The 25,311-nt window shown below is 43.3% G+C and overlaps 4 protein-coding genes and 5 non-coding genes across 10 annotated transcripts; all 9 read right to left on the bottom strand.

Annotated features, from left to right (window-relative positions):
* Positions 1–94: 94 nt before the first annotated feature.
* Positions 95–2,275, bottom strand: LOC117773267. Of its 2 annotated transcripts, none has more exons than XR_004615888.1 (4): positions 2,181–2,275; positions 1,007–1,481; positions 339–773; positions 95–306 (listed from the first exon to the last, which is right to left on the bottom strand). XR_004615888.1 is itself a non-coding variant. In XM_034605026.1 (4 exons), exons 1-3 carry the CDS (start codon positions 2,218–2,220, stop codon positions 431–433), a joined length of 858 nt encoding a protein of 285 aa, XP_034460917.1. In that variant the 5' UTR covers positions 2,221–2,275; the 3' UTR covers positions 95–390; positions 421–430. The 2 variants fall into 2 exon arrangements, 1 of the variants encoding a protein (XP_034460917.1); XM_034605026.1 differs by having other exon boundaries at positions 95–390; positions 421–773.
* A 3,349-nt stretch (positions 2,276–5,624) lies between these two features.
* Positions 5,625–8,167, bottom strand: kctd14 (potassium channel tetramerization domain containing 14). The gene is made up of 4 exons (XM_034605028.1): positions 8,081–8,167; positions 6,944–7,168; positions 6,708–6,842; positions 5,625–6,069 (listed from the first exon to the last, which is right to left on the bottom strand). Exons 1-4 carry the CDS (start codon positions 8,132–8,134, stop codon positions 5,758–5,760), a joined length of 726 nt encoding a protein of 241 aa, XP_034460919.1. The 5' UTR covers positions 8,135–8,167; the 3' UTR covers positions 5,625–5,757.
* Positions 8,168–9,628: 1,461 nt separating this feature from the next.
* On the bottom strand, positions 9,629–14,848 carry rps3 (ribosomal protein S3). Its single transcript, XM_034605027.1, has 7 exons — positions 14,721–14,848; positions 13,064–13,194; positions 12,260–12,353; positions 11,490–11,584; positions 10,693–10,880; positions 10,338–10,544; positions 9,629–9,697 (listed from the first exon to the last, which is right to left on the bottom strand). The coding sequence occupies exons 1-6, from the start codon at positions 14,748–14,750 to the stop codon at positions 10,342–10,344; spliced, it is 741 nt and encodes a 246-aa protein (XP_034460918.1). The 5' UTR covers positions 14,751–14,848; the 3' UTR covers positions 9,629–9,697; positions 10,338–10,341.
* Positions 9,960–10,109, bottom strand: LOC117773511. Its single transcript, XR_004615939.1, has one exon. It is a non-coding gene; the product is annotated as a small nucleolar RNA SNORD15 (small nucleolar RNA).
* LOC117773509 lies at positions 11,118–11,267 on the bottom strand. The gene has a single exon (XR_004615937.1). It is a non-coding gene; the product is annotated as a small nucleolar RNA SNORD15 (small nucleolar RNA).
* LOC117773510 lies at positions 11,773–11,919 on the bottom strand. The gene has a single exon (XR_004615938.1). It is a non-coding gene; the product is annotated as a small nucleolar RNA SNORD15 (small nucleolar RNA).
* LOC117773512 lies at positions 12,693–12,842 on the bottom strand. The gene has a single exon (XR_004615940.1). It is a non-coding gene; the product is annotated as a small nucleolar RNA SNORD15 (small nucleolar RNA).
* Positions 13,684–13,830, bottom strand: LOC117773513. Its single transcript, XR_004615941.1, has one exon. It is a non-coding gene; the product is annotated as a small nucleolar RNA SNORD15 (small nucleolar RNA).
* A 4,488-nt stretch (positions 14,849–19,336) lies between the features above and the next one.
* LOC117773266 (mRNA decay activator protein ZFP36L1) lies at positions 19,337–23,462 on the bottom strand. Its single transcript, XM_034605025.1, has 2 exons — positions 23,057–23,462; positions 19,337–22,337 (listed from the first exon to the last, which is right to left on the bottom strand). Exons 1-2 carry the CDS (start codon positions 23,108–23,110, stop codon positions 21,126–21,128), a joined length of 1,266 nt encoding a protein of 421 aa, XP_034460916.1. The 5' UTR covers positions 23,111–23,462; the 3' UTR covers positions 19,337–21,125.
* Between the last annotated feature and the right edge of the window lie 1,849 nt (positions 23,463–25,311).

The raw sequence follows: 25,311 nt of genomic DNA, 5'->3' as shown, positions 1-25,311 counted from the left end.
ACAGATAATATATTGAAATGCCCAGGGTTCAAAATCATGATACACATAAAAAAAGTCAATTTATTACAAAAGGAAAAAAATGAACCAGTCCTTTAAATTAGATTTGTTTGTACTGATTTCCATTAAAATGACTCATCTATCCTGCGATCTACATCTATTGTACAAACACACAAATAATTCTACAGTTGTTTCCTAAAACAATCACAACCAGTTGCTCTTATTTCACACTCAGCATCACATGACAATTACAAGACATGTTTCTAGTTTCAATAAACTCTAGAAGAACAACAACAAAAAGAAGTGAGACTTTCTAACTGAACAAAGTAAATCAGATGAACTCTTTCCCCTCCGTCTCTTTCTTTCGTCTGTTGAGTCCAGTTTCTGTGTGAGATGCCTGATCAAATAAACCATGTGGTACAGTGATCAGCAATCAGCTTATTTCCTGCAGCTGGATTTCAGCTGCAGATGTTTTGGTTCTGTGACGGTCTCGTCTCCACGTGAAGAATCCCACTGTGATCACCATGAGCGGCAGGGCCACACAGAGCACGATGTGGCTGATGTGCAGCTGCTCTGAACAAACCGTGAGCGATGAGGGAGTCAGCTCTTGGTCTGTGGACGGATTCTGGAACAGGAAGGTGGACGTGAAATCCTGAAACGCCGCCCTGCTGTTTCCTGTGGGGTTTACCTGACATCTCCACTTCCTGTGGTTGTCTTCCCACTGGAGTTTTGTGACCAGAGTGATGTTGCATCGTGTGCGGTTGATCAGCTCGTACCTGCACAGAGGAGATCATCAGAGAAACGTCACACAGCTGCCACTCAGTTGATGTTTGATACATGTCATCACATGAACCAACAACAAACTGATGTTGTGTTTAAAAATCATTCCTCTGCACCACAGAACTGGGTGACACGTTCTTTCATTACCACAAACACAAAAGTGAACTCTCCACACAGGTCAAATGTGAAAGTGAGAATATTAACAAACAAATGAGAGAAAGTTGAGGACCTGCTCTCTCTGGGCAGCACAGCCCCGTCCTCAGTCATCCAGCTGAGGCTGAACTCGTTGGAGTACGGCGCACAGCTCCCGGTGTCATAATAAGAGAACAGGATGCAGCTCAGGACGAGGTTTCCTCCAGGCTGCAGGTCTGTGATTCCGGAAAGTGCAGTGATGGTGAGGAGAGAGAGGTAAACGTTACTGATGGGGTTTCCGCCCTGGAAGCAGACGTAGGAGCCGACGTCTTCGACCCTGAGGTCACGGAAGCGCAGCGAGCAGTCGGATGTGATGGACATGCGGCCGCTCTCGTCTGAGTCCGCCCTCACTTGGCCCTCTGTGACCTCATGGGTGTAACTGACCTGACCGCCCTTGTAGGAGGTCCAGGAGATGAGGGAGCAGTCTGAGGAACCCAGGTTGGAACAAGGCAGGAGGGCGTCACCTCCAACTCGGCTGTACACAAACACTGTATTTCTGCTGCACCACACACCTGGAAACACAAGCACATCCGTCAACAGTTTAGATGACTGCAGTTCCCCGTTTCACCTGCCTCAGGAAATCTTCTTGACCGTCTTCAGATGAACCAGCACGCTGCTACTGAGCTGTTGTCCTGGTTCCGAAGCTGTTCTCACATCACACGCTGCTTATCCTCCTCACACTGGTTCCAGTCTCATTTAGGATTCATTTCAGGTGCTGCATGGTCGGGCCCCTGCTCCCTTCACTGACTTAGCTCCTCTGATCATCGTCTGAAAACTAAACGTGATCCTAGAAATTCATGTTCTGCAGTATCTGTAAGTATTTTATATAAGAAAAACAACTGAAAACCCATTAAATATGACCCATGTATTGTTATTTTATCAATGAGAAACAAGGTGTGACTCTGGTCTGAGAAAGGTGCTCTTTATTAAATAAACTGAGCTTGATGAGAAATTATTTTTGAATAAATATTCTCCTGTCTTGACTTGAGTCAGTTCACTTTTCACTTGCTGCCAGACGTCAGATCTTTACACTTCATCAAGGTCCTGGTGTTATTTACTCCATTCAACCTACGTTCTCTCAACTCATTTCTCAGAAACAGATTAAGACTCATTTGTTTGAACTTGTCGGGTTTTAATGTTTGTGCATCGTCTTGCTCTTTGTCTTGAAGTTGAAATTGCTGAAGTGAAATTGAAGTAGCTGTGGCACGTACCTGTCAGAAGCAGACTGGTGATGAGCAGGACTCTCATCATGGTTGTTGTCACGTCGACTCTGTTTGTCTTTGTGCTGCTGCTCTCTTCACTTCCTGTGTGAACCGACCTGGCTCTGTAAAGTCAGGTATATTCACGTCCTGCTAGAAGACAGCGTTCTCAGCAGCAGCTCCTCGTTCGTCTGAGTGTTTTCATCAGACTGCATCTGTGTAAAAACACAGTCCCATCCTAACTAGATATATTCAAAGAGACAGAGCTGAGTGAACTTTAGTCATTTACACACGTCTGCTTCTAAAGTCTGTAAAACTACAGTAAAGTAAGATGAAGAAATAAAGGACAATTGTGTTTTGAAGATAAAACTAAAACCAGTTTAACCTGGAGTCTCTCCTGCTTGGAACAAAACTCACTTTGACTCCTGAGCAGTTGATCCTCTTCATGTGGGATGAACTAAATGTCCCTGGTGTGTGTGTGTGGGTCAATAAGGTAATCTTATCTTATCTTATCTTATCTTATCTTATCTTATCTTCACTTATCTTATCTTATCTTATCTTATCTTATCTTATCTTCACTTATCTTATCTTATCTTCACTTATCTTACCTTATCTTATCTTATCTTATCTTATCTTCACTTATCTTATCTTATCTTCACTTATCTTATCTTATCTTATCTTCATTTATCTTATCTTATCTTATCTTATCTTCACTTATCTTCACTTATCTTATCTTATCTTATCTTCATTTATCTTCACTTATCTTATCTTCACTTATCTTATCTTCACTTATCTTATCTTCACTTATTATTACATTACATTACATTTTCATTTAGCTGACGCTTTTATCCAAAGCGACTTCAATTCGACCATGAGGGTACAAACCCAGAACAACAAGAATCAAGAAAGTAACATTTCTTCAAAAAAGCAAATTACAAAGTGCTATAAGTAAGTGCCATTTAAGTGCTACTAAATTATCTTATCTTATCTTCACTTATCTTCATTTATCTTCACTTATCTTATCTTATCTTCACTTATCTTATCTTATTTTATCTTATGAACACAGGTGATCCAGTGTAGTAGTTTTGCTGTGAAGCGCTGGTCTACTGACGTGGTCTACTGGTTTGTGGTGGTTTAAGGACGTCGTCATGATTATCACACTCATTGTTTTCATAATATCAACCAGTCTGTCAGAGCTGAAACACGATGGTTACACAACTGGTCTCTGTCTCTTCTCTCCCACATTGAATCTGGTTCTTTCTTCCAGTTAATGAGGAGTTTTTTCTACCTGCTCATTGAGGGAACTGTTGGTTTCTCCATCGTTTTAAGGTCTCGTCCTTTTATCTAAAGAGCCTTGAAATTATGTATATGATGATCTTACCTTTATAATTCAAATTGAATTGAAGTGTTCAACCTGTCCTGTCGGGGGGGGGGGGGGGGGGGGGGGGGGGTGTTGACTCACACTGTGGTGAAGCTAATGTAGGTCTGAGGCCACGTCTGACATTTCTCTGAACAAAGGAAGGAAACTGACCTCGGCCTGATTTTTCACACTGTTTCTGTTTCTGTGAAATGAAATTGAAGTGAAAACTATGAGAGGATCCAACATGTAGAAAACAGCCGGCGGCTCGGGGGGGCTGCACTTTGAGATCCATGCTCACTCGCTCACAGTCCTGATTATTATATTTGAGAGATATCAGGACAACAATGTGACCTGATGTTGGCTCTTGAGGAAAAGATCCACAAAGTTATTCAAGTTCAACCTCACAGGGACATGAAGGAGTTGATCAGTTTCCCTGCAGTTTATATTCATCATCAAAGTCGTTAGGATTCATCCTGTGGGGACCATGAATGTCAAAATACCCAAACTATCCAGGGTACTGGAACTTTTAAATTCAGATTGATAACTTCTTTCTAAGCAAATAACTGTTCCCTGCTTTAGACGGTTTTCCTCCTGACGTTGGTGCATATTAACCATTTGTCAGTTTTCATATAAATGTCCATACATTAAATGTAATAATTAATTGGAGGCTTTAATATTTCCTGTGATGTTGAGTTGATGAGTTACGCTGCTGCCAAACACCAGAAAGTTATTAGTCTGCTTTCATTAAAAAGTTTCACTGACATATTTAAACGCTCTGAATGCAGAGGTGGACGTTCAGCTGCAAAACTAATGATTCTAATTAAACATTTTAATATAAAAACTAAAAGAAAAGATGCGTATTTTAAATTAATGTGACATCAGCATAATGTTAATTATACTTTCACCAAACAGGTTTCACTTGATTTACGTTTCTCTTTCCTTTTCTTTTGCCATTAATCTCAAATGATGTATTGTTTTATCTGCTGGCTTTGATTTTAGATGATATCACTGATTTGAAATGCCTTCTCGTCTTTGAGGTTTTATTTTCTTGTTTCTATTCGTAACAGCTGCTTTGAACAATGCTCTATAAGTGAAGTTATTATTTTTCTAATCGGTGGAACATTCACTTCAGCATGTTTCTCTAACCGCTGCTGGTTGGTGTTGATTCTCTCACAGGAAGTGGTCGGACACGAAGCCGTCATGAACCCTGTCCTGCTCTGTGGTGAGACCTCGTTCTGCTGACACACACCTTCAGCTCTTAGGGTTTGAAGTATTCTGATGTCTTATAATCTGGGTCGGGGATTTCTCACTACTGAGTATGAGATATTTGCCACCCACTGAATTTACCATCAAGTCTAACAAACGTCTTCAAAGGTTTTTCAAAGATGGACAATAAGTATTTTTTACATTTTAAAGTTGCATATCACGTTATATCATCACCAAGGTCATGTTAGTGTCTTCTCTGGTGCAGCAGAAACATAAATGATTAAACAATAACTGCTCTGGTTTACTGTTTATTAAAGTTTAGCAGCAGGACAACACGACTACACCAACAGTGCACAGGATATGAAACTACAGTTACATATACGAGCACCAAAATGCAATTTTAGACAAAGGACTTTTTAAGAATCTGCAACTACTTTAACAAAGCACCTCTGAAAATCATTACATACAGATGCTCTACTGACCCCTGCTGTTTAAACTGGTGACTGAACAAAATCATTTCTTTTACCTTGAATGAACAAACAGCATTAATCTAAAATATTATGGAAACTCGGCACCGGGGTTTTTAAGAAATATTATTTATTGATCTTCTGCCTGTTTTTTCAGACACTTAATAGAGGAATGAACAATGTATTTAGAATATGTGACCTACATTGATATTCTTATTGTTTCTACCTTTATATAGAGAGGAATTAATACAAACTGTCCTTTTTGTTGTCAATCTGTGTATGAATTCATTTATTTCGCTCTGGTTTCATTTTCCATGTATTTCCTGTGTCATTATGCAAATGAGGGTCTGTCAGTCAAAGTGTGTCATGGGGTTGAGTTTTCACCTATTGGATGATTGACATGTGCAGATCAACTACACAATATTATTTTTCTTGCATTTAATGGAATATTCATGTATTTATTGCATCGTTATTCTTTCTCTTCTCTTCTTTGGGCAGGTCGGTTCGTCCACAGCTTCACTTCCGTCTGGATCGAAAGAGAGGAGCCGCCTCCTCGTCACCACCAGGTGAAGACCAGTTTGTGGAAGTAGTCGTATCTCTTGGACAGGAAGCTCTTCTCCACGAGGTGAGGCTTGATGCTCACCTTGTAGCCCTGACTCCCGATGTCCATCTTGACACAGTCCAGCAAGTCTCTAACGGAGAGAGTCGCGTTCCAGGGCCCGAAGGTCACCACCGACTCCTTGGCCGCCTCCAAGCTGTTGATGGCGTCTTCGGAGAGACCCAGGTCCTCCTCCGTCCTCAGCACGCAGATCATGATGGTGGACTGGCGTGCGGCGATGGCCTCGGCTCTGGCGATTCGTATCAGCACCTGGAAGAAAAGTGACATTTTCAGTTTTTATGCAATCTCTTTATTTAAAGAGGTCATTTGTCAGGAGGTCGATAACAGGAGCCTGTCACAGGCCGAGCTTCAGTCTTTATGTCGGTCAAAAAGAAAACCTTTGCAGATTAAACAAGACGTGCATTTATATTTGATGTATTTATATAATTTAATTTAAGTTCTATATATTAGGTTGTATTTGTGTTTTATTTTTATGTATAATATCTATAATAAAGTTTATGATTTAACTCTTAAATATCAAACTCGATCACAAATTGAAGATTTTTAGACGATCAATAATTGGCTGATAAATCGATATCAGACATTGTTACTCCTGATGTCGGCATCTGGCTGCCCCTTTGTTCCAGTTACTGAACGTCACTCAGAAGAGCTCACACGTCTCTAAAGAAACAAGCAAGAACCCACATTTAAATTCACTAGATCCAGATTTGTATCTGGATCTGAAGGAACGTCTTTACACTCATAGATATCAGGTTCCTAAACAAACCTGATTGTTTTTACATTAACTATCAAACGCAGATGAAAACCACCTGAACGAGCTCAAACCACATCATGACAACAAAGGGACTTCATGGAGTCACCAGTTAGAATGAAGTGAATGTCGTCACCTCGATGTTTTCTCTGTAGTGTGGGACTCTGGAGAGGAACTGCTGTCTTCCCACCTGCTCTCCGAACATCACAGGAGTTTCCTCCAGCAGTTTGATGAGTGCTTTGATGTTGTAGTGCACTGCCTCCCTGTGAACCTGCACACACACACACACACTCTGTGGAACACTCCAAGAACATATCTCCTTCAAGAATTCTCCAAAGCAGGTGATTTGTAAAGAAACGACGGGACTCGAACCTCCAGGACGTGCTCGGTGGGCAGCCGCTCTGACCTCAGGAACTCCAGCACAGCTCCGAAGTGGGAGCCGTCCCGGTCGATGAAGAAGCGCCCCTGTGCGTCCGTGCGTAGTTTGGGATGTCCGCTGAACAGCTCGGCCAGCGTGGAGCTGGGGTGTTTCCTCAGTGTGCTCAGACAGGTGCTGAACACGTGACCGCCCACGTTCAGCTGCACCACCGGGGAGAGCTGAGGGGAAACGACCACTGTGAGCTCCTCTTCTCTTAGCTCCACTTCACACCACACAAACCAGGACGACTCCACATCCGGCCCCCGCTGCAGCTCCCAGTCAGATCAACACGATCCAGGTTTATTATGGTAACTCAGCTGATACTGTACATGACAGTAAATGTTAAACACACACAGACAGACAGACACACACACACAGACACACACACACACACAGAATGTGGGCGGCGGCTGCAGTCGCCTACACGTTGATTTGCTCAGGCTGATAAGACAACATGCTTCTGAGCTGTGTCAGAGAGAAACTCCCAGTTCCAGCAGCTGGTTCCAGTTTCTTCATGTGTTGATCAGAATTAAAAGCTGCTGGTTTTTAAAGCAGTGGTGGAAAATACCACCGATACCATTAACTCGGTTCAGTTCCTCAGTTTGGCCATTTGAACTAAATTCTACTCCTTTAATCAAATACATTTATGTAATAGCTGCAATTGTACTTTTCTACATAAAGTGAATGAATCATAATATATACACATATATATGTATATATATATAATATATAATAGACTGTACAGACTAAGCCAGATGTTCCCATATATCCTGACATTTCCCAGTTCTCTAAACTGGGTTTAAACACAGCATTTAAAATGATCCTTCATCCCCGTCACTAATATTCATGTAACTTCACCTTTATATGAAAGTCTCAGGAGGTTTTAAGTTTAAATTAAAGGAGGAAACTGATCTCAGGAGTTTCCCCAGTTTGAAAAACCGCCTTAAACAAACTGAGATGTGTCACAGAAGAGAAGAGCAGAGCAGAAGGTTCGTGGGTCGTGACCCTTCAGGACCCGTCACGTGTTCAGAGCCCCGCAGCTGGACGCTCCTCTGAAGAACCTCCAGATGTGACAGATGTGCAGCTCTTACTGTGTTTGCCGGTGCAGACTGTTTTCCAGGTGACTTCAGGTCCGGAAGACTCATCTTGTCCACAGCTCGTCCAGGTGCATGCTGGGACTTTTTACACCGCTCGACAGGTAGCAGCCAGGGGGCGTGGTCTAACACGGACCTGATGTTTTAGTGATGACAGGAGGACTCACTCAGTTGTAAAATGTCTCGACCACTTTCTTGGCCATTAATCCATCTGCAGTTATTGATAATTATTGATTTACTTCAAACTCTGTTGGACTATTTCTGTCCTGTTTGGTGCAAATTACTTTCTTTGCTTTCCTTTTTGTCCCCACTGACAAAGGAGCCATATAAATTCAAGTTATTATCATTATGTTGTGTTTTGTTGTCATGTTCTTGTGTTGAACACTGATGTTGTGGTTCATGACATCATATGGAGCCTTCATGTACAGAAACACATCACATTCATGAGACTTTAACTGTTATGACTCAAGTCTAAACATTTTTACTCTATGAAAAACCACCTCGTTATTACGGGAGCAGCAATTAAAGTCTTCAGAACTTCCTTGAGAATTTGCTTCAGTACCATAATAATTCACAGATAGCAGTGGGTAGATTTAACGGTTCACAGGTAGAAGAACATGTTAATGGTTAACTCGGCTGAAGTAATTGTCCGAAATAAAAACCAATACAGGTTTAACGACGAGGTGCAGCTCACTGTGTTAAACCAGAGCCGAACCTCTGGTAACTCAGTGTATCCATGGCAACACTTCCAGTTTCTTGTACAAGTATAAATGCCTCAAACAAATGAGCATCATTTTTAACTTTACATAATAAATCAACTACTTTCAAAATTACATTGAAATATAATCAGTTTTGTTAACAAGATTAGATTCTGTATAAAAGCAAGTTTACAAATGTTTGCTACTAAAAATATTCGAATTATCAATCATGTTAATATTTCTTTAGATAAATGTTGAGTTGAATCCTATAATTACGACTTGGTGAATACATTTTATCATACAACGTTTTGCAATTATGATTCAAGATGAAACCGGCTCAAACTGATGAAGCTTTCTGATGATAATGTTCTCCGTAGCTCAGCTTCTTTCTTTATCATATAAAATATTGATTCTTCTGTAACTTAACTTTCTGTACGTGGTGTTGGAATCTGTCACCAGAAAAAGCAGCAGAGTGAGACCTCTGTCCTCGGGTTAAGAAGCAGGTGACTTTAGTCATGTTCTGCAAACTGATCTCAGATCAGATCATGAAGTCAAAAGGAACTAAAAGACTGTTTCTTACACGATGCTTATTAGATGACCCCTGCCCGAACAAAGAGGCTTTTTCAATAATCAACTAAAGTTCTTATAATAAATTAATCAGTAACAGAAATTAATGCCAGAATTAAGCATTTATTTCCTATTTAACAGTGAGAAAGTTGAGACAAAGTTCAGTTAAACATCTTTTTATGTGCTTAACGAGTTGAGTAACTAACAAATCATCATTTTTTAAATTCAGTAGCTCAACGTTTATTTAACACGGAAACAAAGTGACCACAACATGTTGAAGTGTATTTTCCAGATTTTATTGTTTTTGTACACAAAAATCACCGGGTCTTGTTTCCATCTGGTAGAAAACCTGCGAAGAAACAAAAACACTCAATTAAAAACCAGCTTCAAACAATAAGATCAATAAGATCCTCCTGAACCAGAAAATGATTCTTTATTTCTTGACTGATAATAAAAATATTAAACATTTCAGTGGATCTATGGTTCAGACCCGGTGGTTTTGTCCGCTCTCCACCATCACACATCATTCTGACTCCAGCAGCACTTTCCTCTCGTGTCCTTTACATTTACTTTCCCTCTACTCGACTTTCAGAAGCAGCTCAAACTTTGACCCTTCTCAGACAAATGCCTCAATCTGTCTTCACCTGAAAAGAACTCGCTGCTCTGAGGAACCGGAGCAGAACCACAGAACGTGACCCTGAACCAGTTCCCACAGAGCAGACTGAGTCCTGTTCCGACTCGTCATCGTATCATCACTGAAGGGATCAGATTGGAACTGGATTTTATTTAATGCTGCTGCTCTGTTACTATTCACTCGTCCTCAAATTAAGAGAACAAACAATCACAAGCTGTCACCTGACCAGCACAGCCTACATCACTGAGGAACTCTAGTAGGAGTATTATTTATTAGCATTCTTCAGTGTTAGTCAGTTCTCATTTTGTTGATGTCACTATAAACCCTGTCTGCTGGTGATGGGGCCGTCTCTTACCCTCTTATGCGGTGGGCACAGGTGTTCCCCCCTGGGGCATGACGGGCGCCTCTGGCTTGGCCCCCTTCTGCTCTGAGATGGGTGTGGTGGGCAGGGACTCCTCCTTGGGCTCCACGATGCTGACGTGGTCGGGCAGGGGCTTCTTGGGGCCGATCTTACCGCTGGGGTCCCAGGGCAGCATGATCTTCACCTTGATGCCCAGCACACCTGAGGACGAGCAACAAGTTCAGGTATGACGTAGAACCAAGGTAAAGTTACATCATCCTCTAAAGTCTTGGATCATTTGGTTCCAGTGCCATCAGGTGGTCCTACTGGCAAAGAGACGAAACCGTGTGTGTGGTGGAGCTCCACTCACCCTGCCTCAGCAGGACGTGGCGGACGGCTGTGTCGACGTAGTAGTTGACTGGGTCTCCGCTGTGGATCATCAGGCCGTCAACAAACTTCATGGACTTTGCCCTCTGACCTCTCAGCTTGCCAGACACCACCACCTCACAGCCCTTAGCGCCGCTCTCCATGATGAACCTCAGAACACCATAGCAGGCCCTGAAAGAACGGACGGATAACAGAACAACGTCTTACTGACAATCTGCGTTTCCAGGGAAAAGCACAAGTTGTGTTGAGAATTACGTGTCACTGGTTTTAAACTAAATATCAACACTAAACTTTTACGATTATAACTTCTACTTATTGCTCTAGTCAGTTTGTGGGCCTGTGTTTAACAGACAGATTTCCAGCACGTTAGTTTCAGTATCAGCTAAAGCAACACGTGTCTGTGCTGCTCCTTCTCAGACAAATGCCTCAATCTGTCTTCACCTGAAAAGAACTCGCTGCTCTGAGGAACCAGAGCAGAACCACAGAACGTGACTCTGAACCAGTTACCACAGAGCAGACTGAGTCCTGTTCCGACTCGTCATCGTATCATCACTGAAGGGACAGAAACTCAAACAGTTCTCCTGGGTTGCTTGAAAAGATACAAAAAGTGCCATGATGTGAACTAAACCAATCTTCTCTCAATCTGAGCGCTGCAGAAAAGTGATTCTTGTTGGAGTTGGACTATTTAAGTTTTAACTTATTTCTTCAAGATAAACTGAGCAGGTGACACAGATGATTTAAATATGCCTGACTGAATGTTGGGGTTTCAGAGCAGCTTACCTACGAACAGCCAGGCCTCCGAGCAGCTTGTAGCGCAGAGACTCTGCCTGAGCGATGGCACACAAACCACGGGTGGCGACCTTCTCAGCATACAGCTGCAGAGAGGGGACACAGTCAAACACCATCCAACTGGAAATACAGATGTTAAAATGGCTCCTGAACTCACTATTGAGTCGGAGAACCAGTACGTTCGTTACACGGCTTCCTACAAACTGGATGAATCCTTCTTTCAGACAGATGTTCACTACTGTCAGTAAAGTTAAAACCCTCCTGACGCTCTGACCCTTCTCAGACAAATGCCTCTGTGTCTTCACGTGAAGACTCGCTGCTCTGAGGAACTGGATCAGAACCACAGAACGTGGACCTGAACCAGTTACCACCAGAACCAGACTGAGTCCTGTTCCGTCTCGTCATCGTATCATCACTGAAGGGAGGACAATCAAATGTGTCTTAATCTGTGACTACAGTAATAGATTACTTCATTGTAGTCCAGGCTTATGTATTGTATCACGTTTGGTCTGTAAAGTTTGAGTAAACTTTAAAACTACTTAAAAAGAAAATAAAGGAAAATATAGAATTTTAATTTGTGGGACGTTAAATTCCCGAAAATTCATTTGTCAGAACTGAAGGCAAAGGTGAAAGTGTGGGTTTGATTTACTGCTTAAAGATTAAATATTTAAAATTCTATTAAAGCCGTGCAGTTACCAAAATACTTTCTTTCTCTTCCTGCATTTAAAGATTTGAGTCTGAGCTGAAACTCGTCCACGTACCTCCACGCTGCCCTCGGGGAAGCCGAACCTCTTCTGGACCACTGCGGTCAGCTCTCTGATCCGACGACCCTTCTCCCCCAGAACATTCTGGGTCCTACAGACAATGAAGACATCAATGGTTACAACCTCATCAACAGCGTCATCAGGTTCACCAGCGCCCCAAACTCACAGTATGTATAAATACCATGAACCAGAAAACTATTTAAGTTCTTTATTTCTTGACTGATAATAAAAATCAGCGGAAGCATCAATTAACATAATGAATGTAGATCCTGTGAAAGCAGTGATTTATTCCAGATCTATGGTTCAGACCCGGTGGTTTTGTCCGCTCTCCACCATCACACATCATTCTGACTCCAGCAGCACTTTCCTCTCGTGTCCTTTACATTTACTTTCCCTCTACTCGACTTTCAGAAGCAGCTCAAACTTTGACCCTTCTCAGACAAATGCCTCAATCTGTCTTCACCTGAAAAGAACTCGCTGCTCTGAGGAACCGGAGCAGAACCACAGAACGTGACCCTGAACCAGTTACCACAGAGCAGACTGAGTCCTGTTCCGACTCGTCATCGTATCATCACTGAAGGGATCAGATTGGAACTGGATTTTATTTAATGCTGCTGCTCTGTTACTATTCACTCGTCCTCGAATTAAGAGAATAAACAATCACAAGCTGTCACCTGACCAGCACAGCCTACATCACTGAGGAACTTTAGTAGGATTATTATTTATCAGCATTCTTCAGTGTTAACCATATTCTCATTCTGTTGGTGATGATATGTATAATTACCATGAACAGATAATCACCTTGTAGCCAGGATGATGATCTCGGTCCTGGTTGGAGTCACTCGCACCTCCACACCAGAGTAACCATCCTCGGCCAGCTCGCGAGTCAGGAACTCGTTCAGCTCGGCCTTGAAGATCCCGTCTGAGACGAACTGAGGACAGACCCAGGGTCAGATCACAACACCGATCACAGCTTTGAGAATTATATCTAAAATACATTTATGGCCATGTTTCAGTTAAGTGGCTCGTGACGGGCAATTAAATGTGAATAAGATGTAGAGATCATCAGTTCTTCAGATTGAAGCACAACATTCGGTTTCCTGTACGTTCTGGTAGATTTATATATTGAGATACATCTACTGTAAAGTTATGTTTAAGAACTTTTGTCGTATAGTAAACGAGGAGCAATGTGACAAGTATACGGTCAGAATATTGTCAGCATTGTCTACATTCAATATACATTTCTCAGCATACAGCTGCAGAGAGGGGGACACAGTCAAACACCATCCAACTGGGAATACAGATGTTGAGTCGGAGAACCAGTACGTTCGTTACACTGCCTCCTACGAACTGCATGAATCCTTCTTTCAGACAGATGTTCTCTACTGTCAGTAAAGTTAAAACCCTCCTGACGCTCTGACCCTTCTCAGACAAATGCCTCTGTGTCTTCACGTGAAGACTCGCTGCTCCGAGGAACTGGATCAGAACCACAGAACGTGGACCTGAACCAGTTACCACCAGAACCAGACTGAGTCCTGTTCCGTCTCGTCATCGTATCATCACTGAAGGGAGGACAATCAAATGTGTCTAATATTGGACTACAGTAATAGATTACTTCATTGTAGTCCAGGCTTATGTATTGTATCACGTTTGGTCTGTAAAGTTTGAGCAAACTTTAAAACTACTTAAAAAGAATAAAGGAAAATATAGAATTTTAATTTATTGGGACGTTAAATTCCCCAAATTTAATTTTACTCAGAATTGGCATTGAGGAGCAATGTGACAAGTACACGGTCAGAATATTGTCAGCATTGTCTACATTCAATATACACGTGATAGTTATATATACGTAACTGTTAATAAACGTAATTTATCGTCAAACACACGAGCCACATGTCAGGTGTTTTAAAGAACTTTTAAATTATCAGACCTGAACACGAAGCTGTCACTAGTTTCAAATCAGGTAAAATACACAATTATTGATGACGTGCAGATATTGTATTATTACTAACTCGGGTTAGTGAGCTGAGCGGCCTGATATCAGACGGTTTACCCGGGATACGAGGCTCCTGCTGGGTCTCCATTCACTGGACCGACGCTAACTCACAAGCTAACAAGCTAACTCACATTATTATTATAACTACAGTGAACGATGGAGTCGAGCAGCGACGTGTCCCGGTTTAAAGTCACTAACACGGTTTAACGCCGGAGCCTCCGGAGAGTTTCACCCCGGGCCTCATGTGTGCGGACCCGGGTTGAGGAGTCGTGCCGGGCCGCGGAGCACCGAGCCATGCTAGCGACTCAAACCAGCATCTGGACTAATCCTCCGGCGGCCGGAGCCTCACCGGCCCCGCGCCCACCGGGACCGACCCCGACCCGCCGGACTCTAACAGACACGACGCCATTTCTGCTCCCGCGCGCGGAGTGTGAGATTTAAACGCGATGAAGCAGCGCTAACCTTCCTCTTCTTGGAGATCTGCACCGCCATCTTCCAAAGGCCGTAGACAGGAAAGGACCACGACCGGACACGGAAGTGACTTTATACCAAAACGGCTCATTTCCGCTGACGTCACACCCGGGATGCTGCCGGGACTTGTAGTTCTTTAAATACCGGTCCTCCAGATGGAAAGTTAATATACTAATCGTTACTATTGTATTTAGTTACATCCTGATTTAGTTACATCCTGATTTGATGTATTCATATCTATCTATCTATCTATCTATCTCTCTCTCTCTCTCTCTCTCTCTCTCTCTCTCTCTCTCTCTCTCTCTGTCTGTCTGTCTGTCTGTCTGTCTGTCTGTCTGTCTGTCTGTCTGTCTGTCTGTCTGTCTGTCTCTCTCTGTCTGTCTGTCTGTCTATCTCTCTCTCTCCGCCTTCCATTCACTGTGGACACGTTCACAGTGAATGGGTAACCCTAACCCTAACCCACCTTTAACCTCAGCTGAGCCACAGCTCACATCTGAACCTTCTCATCCAGCAGGAGCTCAGAGAAGATGCTGAGCCTCATCAGGACCGAGCTTCGGTCCCCATGAGGTGCACTGGACCTGTCAAGTGTCAGTGTTTCTGCTGGAAAAGGGTCCTCAAAAGGTCCCAAAAACACACACACACACACACCCACACACACACACACACACACACACACACACACACACACACACACACACACACACACACACACACACACACACACACAAAACGCATGCAGTTCTCCAAACCTTCCACTAGATAGCGTCCTCTCTGCTTTGCTGATGCTCGGCCTCAGGTTGTGACTCTTGTGCTCATAAAACATTTTTTTTGTGTGTGTGTATTTAGCTGCTACACAACAGGCCACAGCTACAAGTTGATGGGAATTTGTTCGATACAATGATTCCTTTTAATAGATATTTAACAGACTGATGATGCTGACGGAAAACAGACCATAGTCGAAATTAAAGAGACAAACTGGTTCCTAAAGTTCTTCAGTTGAGATGAACACTGTTGTTTCTGGTGGGGTGGAGTTTAACAGATATAATATAACAGTGTGTATTTCTGTGTCATAAATATTAAAGAGGTTAAATGGGACCTGACAGTGTTTGTCTGGCTCCTTAAGTCTGAAACTTTTATTCCATTCGTCTCTGTCAGTTTGATATTTCATGTGGACGTGCACAGGAAACTGCACAATATCTGCACACATAATATTTCTCTTTTCTATGATATTTAAAAAGTGTGTATGGATGTTGTGTATGAGAAGTACAGTGGATCTAATGGTTTATGTTTATCTAAAAGGGACAATACACATTATTTACCATGTGCTCTTTAAATACAACATGTAAATGTGTCAGATTAAACCATGCAGCCTATTTTTCATGTGATGGTAAAATAAAAAATAAAAACAAGTACATATAAATAAATCAATAACGTAAGTGTGACATATAGAAAGATAGAGAAAAGCACATATCACGTGGAAGACACAAAGTATAAATGATGATTAAAAGTAAAACTACTACAAAACTTCTAGATGTGTTTTAACGATTTGTCAGAAATGTTCAATGAACTGGTCAGAACACTGGTTAGTTTCCAAACTGGTCGTCAAGCTGTAAAATGAATCCTCAGCGGAATGAACGTTTCACTTGAGGAGGAGGTTTATCGTTTGGATCTCAGCTCCCATACCTCAATTCTAACTTCACCCCATCTCTGTTGTCTTATTTATGGGGATATATGAAGACATTTGTAATACAGAGAGACCTCTCTCTCTCTCTCTCTCTCTCTCTCTCTCTCTCTCTCTCTCTCTCTCTCTCTCTCTCTCTCTCTCTCTCTCTCTCACACACCTCCTTTAAACTTTGCCCCAGCCTTGTCCGTCCCGTCCTGAATTACCCGTTAACCAATAATTCTTCTTTTTCACTCCTCTCTGTGTAAGCCCCCTTTCCTGCTGCTGTATTCTCCCAAATCACTTCATTCACCCATCTCCGTCCACACACACACACACACACACACACACACACACACACACACACACACACACACACACTGAGGGAAGCCGCCCCTCACCCTCTCTCCCAGGCTGATTCCAGTCCATTCCCATTGAGCTGCATTAGCATACAGATGTTCGACTGAAAAGGGAAAGCAGGGAAACACAAAGGGCCTGCATGACCAGGAGGGGAGGGAGGGGTCGAGGGGCTGCACAGGGATGGCCCTTGGCCTTTTTAAGGTCTTACACACACACACACACACACACACACGCACACACACACACACACATGCACACACACACACACACACACACACACACACACACACACACACACGCACACAGAGCCACGGGTATTGAATGGTAAGTAGCCATGGGGGTTGTGGGAGCCTGCTCCTGCCTCACTCGACTGATATTCATTCACCAGAGGGAAATCCTTGGCCTGCGGCTACTGCTGAATGCCGACACACACACACACACACACACACACACACACACACACACACACACACACACACGCACACACACACACACACACACACACACACACACACACACACACACACACACACACACACACACACACACACTAACCCACGTATGGATCTGCATAAAATATATCAGTCCCCTAAAAATGCCAGATCTTTTCCATCAAGATCCACAAATTATTCTTTGAAATGTTGAAAAAAGTCTCCATCTCTAAATATAGACAAAAATATCTGTGTCTGCACCAAAGTGGAACGAGTTCTTTCCTGGACCACAAGTGTGAAGATAATCCACCCAGTACAGTTTGTGTCATCCTGCTAACTAACAGACAAACCAACAAACAGACCGGGGTAAAGAAACACCTCCTTAATGGACGTAAATACAATTGTTTTTAATTTTCACTATACGCTATATGCTATAGTTCTCTTTACAGATTCAAATTCCAAATTAAAGAATACAATGAGTTTATAAATCCCATATGTTTTGCTACAGATTAAACTGCCCAATCTGAGTAAATACAAGTTTTATTTTAAGTGCCAAAGAATTTAATTAGTATTTTTAATTCTGTAAACACACAGACACGCGCCTGCGCGCGCACACCCAGGGGAGGACCTCAACTTCTGCTCCACTTTGTGTGAATAGATGGAAATCAGTCACAAGTATCTCTGTGTCCCATTGTGTGCAGGGGAGTCTTTGTTCGAGCATCTGTTGCCCAAACATTCTCCTCAGTGTCACTCACTCTAAATTGGTCTGTTCAGACGAGTCGCAACAAACCTCACTGGTCTTCCCACACACACACACACACACACACACACACACACACACACACACACACACACACACACACACACACACACACACACACACACACACATTGAGGGGCGGGCTGAGATATTCCCCAAACGCAACTATAAGAGAAAGAGTTAATCTTTGTTCTTTTTGTGTGTCAGTGTGACACAGATGATCGTAAAGGCCCGGGGAGCAGTGGGAGCAGTGGGAGCAGTGGGAGCATTTTAAAGGGATGCTCCTGGGAACGCTGCACCACAAAAACAACCAATTCTTTTTTGTGAAATTGCTTTTTACTCCATCATGTCACCCACAAAGATTTCCTTTACTGCATCACAAAGAATTAGACCTCCGTCGTCTTCGCTTCCCACAGGACAACAGAACAAACCCTGTCGACCTGAGCTGTTCATTGGAGATACGTGAAAACAAACTCAATGTCCAATGACAACGTTTTCTAGTTATACGAGTATTGTTAAGTTTTAAGAGTTTAGCACTTCACAAATTGGCTCATGTTCCAGACATTCTTGTAACTTTATCTTTAGCGCAGTCGTCCTCTCTGCAGAAGGTTTAACTGCCTTTAGCTGCTTTACCAGCTGAGCTCATGAGAGACCGAGTTCTGATCATTTCCCTCTGAGGCATGAGGACACATGATGTCACAGAAAACAGGGAATGAAGGTGATGAGTATGTGAGACAGGTTATGATTCAACATGGACCCTGGGATGTGAGGAGATTCTCAGTGTGGATGATGTGGAGCACAAACAAAGATGCTTATCTGCAGTGGGGGAGGAGGCACTCAAACATTCTCCTTAAGTAAATGTACAAACATACAGACAAAAGGGTATTCAAGTAAAAGTTAAAGTACCACATTAACTTTTCCAACTGAGTACTATTCCCTAATGCGTCAGTCACTATGTCTCAATCCTTTATTGATCTTTCTTCACCACTGATGCTGATTGATGCACTTTGCTCTCATTTAGAGAAACGGGGTCTAAAGTAAACAGCCCAATTTAGATTACTTATATATATGAACACAATGCATAGTAAGTTCAGATATATGTAGTAGAGTGAAAGTGACAAGTACCTGAAACTAAATCTACTTAAGACAAGTACAGATGCATAAAAAAGTAGAGTAACTGTACTTTGTTACCGGCCACCACTGCTTGTTTGTAAGAAGAAGGTAATGAACAGGATTCCGTTCATTTGTATATTTATGCTTTATGGTATGTTATTACATTTTAATTAAGTTTTTGATCCATAAGTTAAGTGGCCCACTTCATGAAAATATCTTAAATCATAAAACATACATTTTACTTCCTGTGTGCTATAAAATAAGACACCAGACGGCTGATTTAAGGTTTCAAAGACTTTTATTTTGAAATACAGATGGACAAATATATTAAGATAAAGAGCTAGGATATCAACATAACCCAGTGGAATGTAAACAATAAATGCATTTAAATTATGTCAAACAAAAACCACAATATCAAACAACACAATATAGGTTTCGCTTTGAAAAACAAAATAAATAAGACTTTAAGTTAACAACAGTTACAAAAAACGACCACAGGAAGCGTCTCTGGGCTGTTCCGGGCAAGTGGAGCAGAAACAAACAGTAAACAACATTTTGCCTGATTTCATTTGAACTCTCTTGATTCCACCTGCCGCTCGCAGAGTTCGCTCGCTCGCCTGCAACGGGAGTCGACCTACAAACACATTGTCATCAAGGCAACTCTGATAGATAAAAAAAATGGGACTTCAAACAAAGGGTCACCTTTCCACCTGTGTGTCGACATCACGGGAGAAGAGGGCAGCGCCCACAAGAGGCCGCCATGCAGAACGGGGACGCTCAGATTCAACATGTGAGATGAAACTTTAACTCTTTTGATGAAACTTCTACTGAGGCCGTGAATGTGTGGGGACTTTCACCCCCGCTTTGTGTTCAGATAACAGCATTTATAAAAAAACAAGGTTATTACAGTCAGATGTGTGAGGCTCGGAGGAGAGGAGAGTGGACTCTGTGTGCTCACACCAGCAGCAGCATCTCCCAGAGGTTGTGATGCAGCTGTGATGTATAGACGGAGAATGGAGCTGCTGCTGACGTGAGAACGCAGCGAGTCCTGATTCCTGCCAGGCCTCGATTAGCCAATAAGGCCACATACGTGTAGAATGCCAAAATGTCTTCCTCCGCTCCTCTCCCCCCCCGCGAGCCTTCTTAAAGCTCCTGGATCGTGTAAACCAAGCAGATGGACGTCGTGGATGCTTCAGCAAAGCATCGTTTCCAAAAATGCATAAACACAATCACAAAGCAAACAGCGAATCTTACAAAACAGCAATAAATAGGTCGAAAAAGTGTTAAGCAATAAAAACAATTGTCAAAACACTGTGGTAAGCTAAGTGTTAACAGTACTAGGAGGTTAGGGGAACTCTAACATCAACTTTGGTAACTAGAGTCAGTGGGTTTCCTACACTTGGGCCAAGGCAGTCGAGCCGGATCAGGAGAAATGTCCGACAGCTCCAAACTAGCAGTTATCCAATCAGAGACAACATACAGTAATTTAACTCTCTTACTCAGCGACAGTTTCTAACAGATGGAGAACGGCTGCACCACCGAAACTGTCGATAAGAAACAAGACCTGCGACAAACAATATTGCTTTTTAAAAAAGTGGACATCTCAGCAGTCATACATCAAACAGCACCAATCTTAACATCGTTCTTAAATCAGGGTACAGGAAGTTCTCACACGAGACTTCCCACTGAGCAGCATAAGGTCGGATGCTGAGCTAAGTGACGTACCCTCTGAGGATTCTCTAAAATGGGTATACAACAGTATACAGCAGTAACAATGGCATAACAGGAACACGCTTACAAAAATAACAATAAAGCACAAAACAAAAAGAGGAGTCGGCTAAAACTGGACGAACACTGAGCAGCGCTACAACTGCTTGGATGAGAAATGCAATATGCACAAAGTTAGGTACGTTTACCGGGCTGCGTTTGGCGAGGAACTAAAAAACCTAATGTTTTAATCTTGTGTGTTTTAAAATGTTTAGTTTGGACAATGGAGTCAAAAACCAGACTTGAGAGTTAAAACAATTAGACCATCCATCCCTGATTAAACTCAGCCCTACAGTAACCCCCCCCCTACTCGTCTGAGACAGACAGGCGGCTGAAGATGGGCAGACGTCGGCCCTCGAAGCTCGGTGACTCTGTGCCGCTGGAGGAAGAGCTGAGGGAGCAGGAGGAGGTGTAGCCTTCCTCGGAGAGGGAGTCTGCTGAGGAGCAGCGCTGGAGGCCGGACAGGCCGCTCAAGGAGACTGGCAGCTGCTGGGGGAGGTGGTACGGCAGGTTTGGGTTTTTGGAGGGGAAATTTGAGTTGGGACACTTGGAGCTGATGGAGCTGATGGAGTCGTTCACAGCATAGAAGCGCAGAGTCGAGTCCCCGCAGTCCCCTGGCAGGTCGGTGATGCCTGAGAAGGAGTAGGGGAATGGCTTCAGTGATCCCTGCTCAGGGTAGAGAGGGGACAGGAGCTCTGGGCTCCCTGCGGAGGACGGAGGAGGGGAGACAGAGCAGGCTCGGGTGAAGAGGAGGGAGGAAGGCTGCGACTCCTCGACTGGTTGGAAAATCTGTGTGGAGGAGAAGCCTGCAAAGCTGAGACTGTGACGCAGCTTCTGCTTCTGTGGGGGGGCGGCGTCGAGCTCATCTGCGTTGTGGATGAAGTGGCAGCGGGCGCCGTACGGGCAGAAGCCGATTGTGTGGAAAGTGCGGCAGGGCTCCGTCTTGTACTTGGGGTGCCTGCTGAGGCCTCGCATCTCGTCCATGCCGTGAGCGAACTGGCACTTGGCGCCGTACTTGCAGGTGCCGCTCTCCTCAAAGGTGCGGCAGAGTTCAGTCTTGTATCGGGTGGAGATGTGAGGTGAGGGGGCGGTGGGTCTGGCTACAGGGGAGGAGAGGGAGGTGCTGCTGATGTTGAAACCCGGTGGAGGCAGCAGCACGGTTGGTGACGTGATGTTTGACATTTTGTCCTCTCTAACTCCCGAGCTGCCGCCGTGGCCCTCGATCATGCTGACTGAGCGGTCGACTCTGAAGGGGATGTGGCTGAGGGTGGAGCGGGGCAGCTGACCCTCCCTGCTCCACTGCTGGCTGGAGGCCACACTGATCCCCCAGCCGGCCGACGGGTCCGTCAGCTCCGAGCTGCTGCTGCTGCTGCTGCTGTTGTTGAACTTGGAGTTGGGGAGGGTCACAGGGCAGAGAGAATGGCGGCGCTGGAAGCCCAGGACTCTTTGACTGTGCTGCTGCCGTTGCTGCATTGAGCCGGCAGATGGGCCATCTGTCGCCTCCAGGCCGCGGAAATTCTGTCACACAAAAGAAGAGAAGATTGTGAGCTCTTTGCATTCCTGGAGCGCTGGGGCGAGACCAGCGGGCCCATTCAAACAGAAAGGAGACTTTAAAGCTGCAGCTCAGGCAACTGAACCGAATCTGAAGAAATGAACACAGAATTGTTTCATCTATGTGAACTAAAGGTTGGATTACAGCCACAGGTTTTTGATGATTAGATTAGTAACATAAGCACGAGGTCAAAATGTATTTATTTAGCCAGATTATCGATTCCAATGTAGTTTTGTACAGAAAACATGAAGAATCATTTTATTTGAAATTGTTATTTTAAACACATAAAACATTAATGTGTGAAACATCAAGACTTATTTTGAAATTATAAGTCTAGTTCAGGAAATTAAAACAAACTTCCCACTCTTTCACTTTTTCATCTGAAGTACAAAGATTTTCAAAAAGTTTTAACATCATTTGAGTTTTAGACCAAAAACTGCAGTAAATGGTCACTTTTTAAAAACTCACTGCAATCTGGATTTTACTGAAATGAATTTTTCCATGATGAATGAGGTCATATCCCTGGATACCTTAAAAGAAAACTTAATATGAACTTTAAAATTAAATTTGTTCCCTTTCGTCAACTTTTAAAACTTTCCTCTGTCATAGAGCCAGCGATGATCACACAGGAGATGTGGGTGTATGTTGCTGCAGAAGTTTTAAATGATCATTTGGTTGCTCTCACCTTGCAGAACTCCTCATCCAGTTCCAGGAATGGTGATAGAAAGTCGGAGGGCATGGTTGGCTCCACGGTCCCCGCAGAGCACAGGAGCCAGATGTCTGATCCCACAGATGAAGAGGTTTAAAAAAGGTTTCTGGGTCCAAATGAAGGAAGGGAGATGAGCACAGCCTGTGTGGGGAGCAGCGGCAGGAGAGGAAGGGGTTGGGGGAATGGTGAAGAATCAAAAAGCTCTGAGTTAGTCCCTCTGAAGCTTGTTTGAGATGATCAGGGTGAGAGGAGCTGCAGGTTTCTGGAGTCCAGAGGAGGAAAGGGGTGAGAAGTGAAAGAGACAGGGAGCTGGAAGGGAGACGTGACTCCAGGAGGAAAGTTTCTGGACCATCTGCTGGAATCTGCTTAAATAGTTGGGGAAACCCACCCATGCACACCCACCCCCTGCCTGTGTTCCTCAGGGGGCAGGGCAGGGAGTGTGTGTTAATGTGTGTGTGTTTTGGGTGGGTGGGGGAGGGGTCCTGCATTGTAAGGGTGTGCTGGGGGGCAGGGTGGGCACAGAAAGAAGAGGAGGGAGCTGAATGAGGCTACTCTCCTACCTATTCATTACCGAATACTTAAAGATGCATTCTTCTTTTCCCAACCGGCCGTCCCCTCACTTTGTTCGGGATCGATACAGCTAAGGAGATAATGACGAGTGTTGCAAATACCAAACACATTTACGCTCATCGGTGCAGTTAAAAAGTTGTAAAACAGTTTCAAAGTATATTTTCACTCACACACGCATATGAGAACATGCTCAAACTTATTCTTCATGTAGAGTTTATTATTCTAAATGAATCCAGCAACAGTTCCTTCATATATGTTGGAGAAATGAGCAACCTTATTAAATTGTTTTAATTCAATAAGTTGACATTAGAAGCTTATGTGTCTTTGTCTTGCATAGATTCTGTTTCTATCATTTCTATCTTCTTAACCTTTTCTATCCAAACCTTCTCTTATGATTCTAAAGAACTTTGGCTCAACTGTTATCAATGTTTGTTTGTCAGCAGGATTATGATAAAATCCACTGGATGGATAACCATGAAACTTGGTGGAAGGATGTGGTGTGAATCAGGAAAGACCCCATTGAGTTGAGGTGCAGATCATTTCTAAATGTGCTACATGAATACATATAAATATATATAAACTGATAAAACAGTTGATGTAAAGTCTCAGCACAGAGTTTCTCCATTATCAGTGTTCATAAAGTATACAAACATATCATAAAACTCCTCAGGATCTATTCTTATTGGATTCAACAAAGGTTTGCTGTTATTACACCGGTTGTGAAGAAAGACAGTTTGTTGAATAAAGTAATAAATCTCTCCCTCACTCACAGAACTTTATCATGAGCTCATCTGCAAAATGCTAATAAATCAACAAACTATCGAACACTTCTCATTTTCTCTGCACCAATAAAGATCATTGTGACATATGACATCTTACAGTTCTGTAGTACAGTCCATGATGATGTATTCCCAGTCCGTGACCATTGTACACTTTTTATCACGATGCATTGTGGGAAACAGTGAGTCCACTGGATAGGATATAAAAACTTCTCACTCAACATTAGGACCAAATGGTGAAATCCCAGTGGACTGTGCGGTGAGGAGATTTCCACATTATGAATAAAATCACTAACAATGGCGAAGTCAGTCGTGTTCTCCCTGTCTGTCGCTTGTCAGTTGTCTGCTCTGGTCTCCTCCCAGAGTCCAAAGTCCCCGTCTGTCGGTAAACTCCAAACTGCCCACAGGTGTAAACGGAGAGGGCCTGTGTCAGGCGGACGAGCTGGACGCACCCCCGCCCTGTTCACTCCGTCTTTTCAAGCTCTGGAACACGGATCTGAGCCTCGGAGGCAAAGATGATGTCACTGGTGGAAATCAAGACAAAGTAAAGGAGACAAAGAGCTGCTGTGGTTCTGAAGCTCATTGTCGTTATAAACCCACAACAACTGAGGTCTTCTGCTGAATTCAGATGTATATCTATTACAATCTTTATATTTCAAGCTTCTGAATAAATAAAACTGTCTATTTTATATTCATGGCCCTGACATGTGGGTCAGTGGTGACCCGGCCTCTCCCTCAGCGCTGACGCTCTCATCGTCACGGCTTTTCATTTCACGGCTCGCTGTTGTGTTGAAATGCAAATTCAGGTCAGTAAAGATGGTTCAAAGCTTGAAGGAAGGAAAAGTGTTAAGTGTCGCCCGTCGCCCAGTGATACAGCTTCAC

This window comes from Hippoglossus hippoglossus, chromosome 13, assembly GCF_009819705.1.
Source record: "Hippoglossus hippoglossus isolate fHipHip1 chromosome 13, fHipHip1.pri, whole genome shotgun sequence".
Lineage (NCBI taxonomy): Eukaryota > Metazoa > Chordata > Actinopteri > Pleuronectiformes > Pleuronectidae > Hippoglossus > Hippoglossus hippoglossus.
Note: the sequence above shows the minus strand (reverse complement) of the source record. Positions and strands in the feature narration are given on the sequence as shown.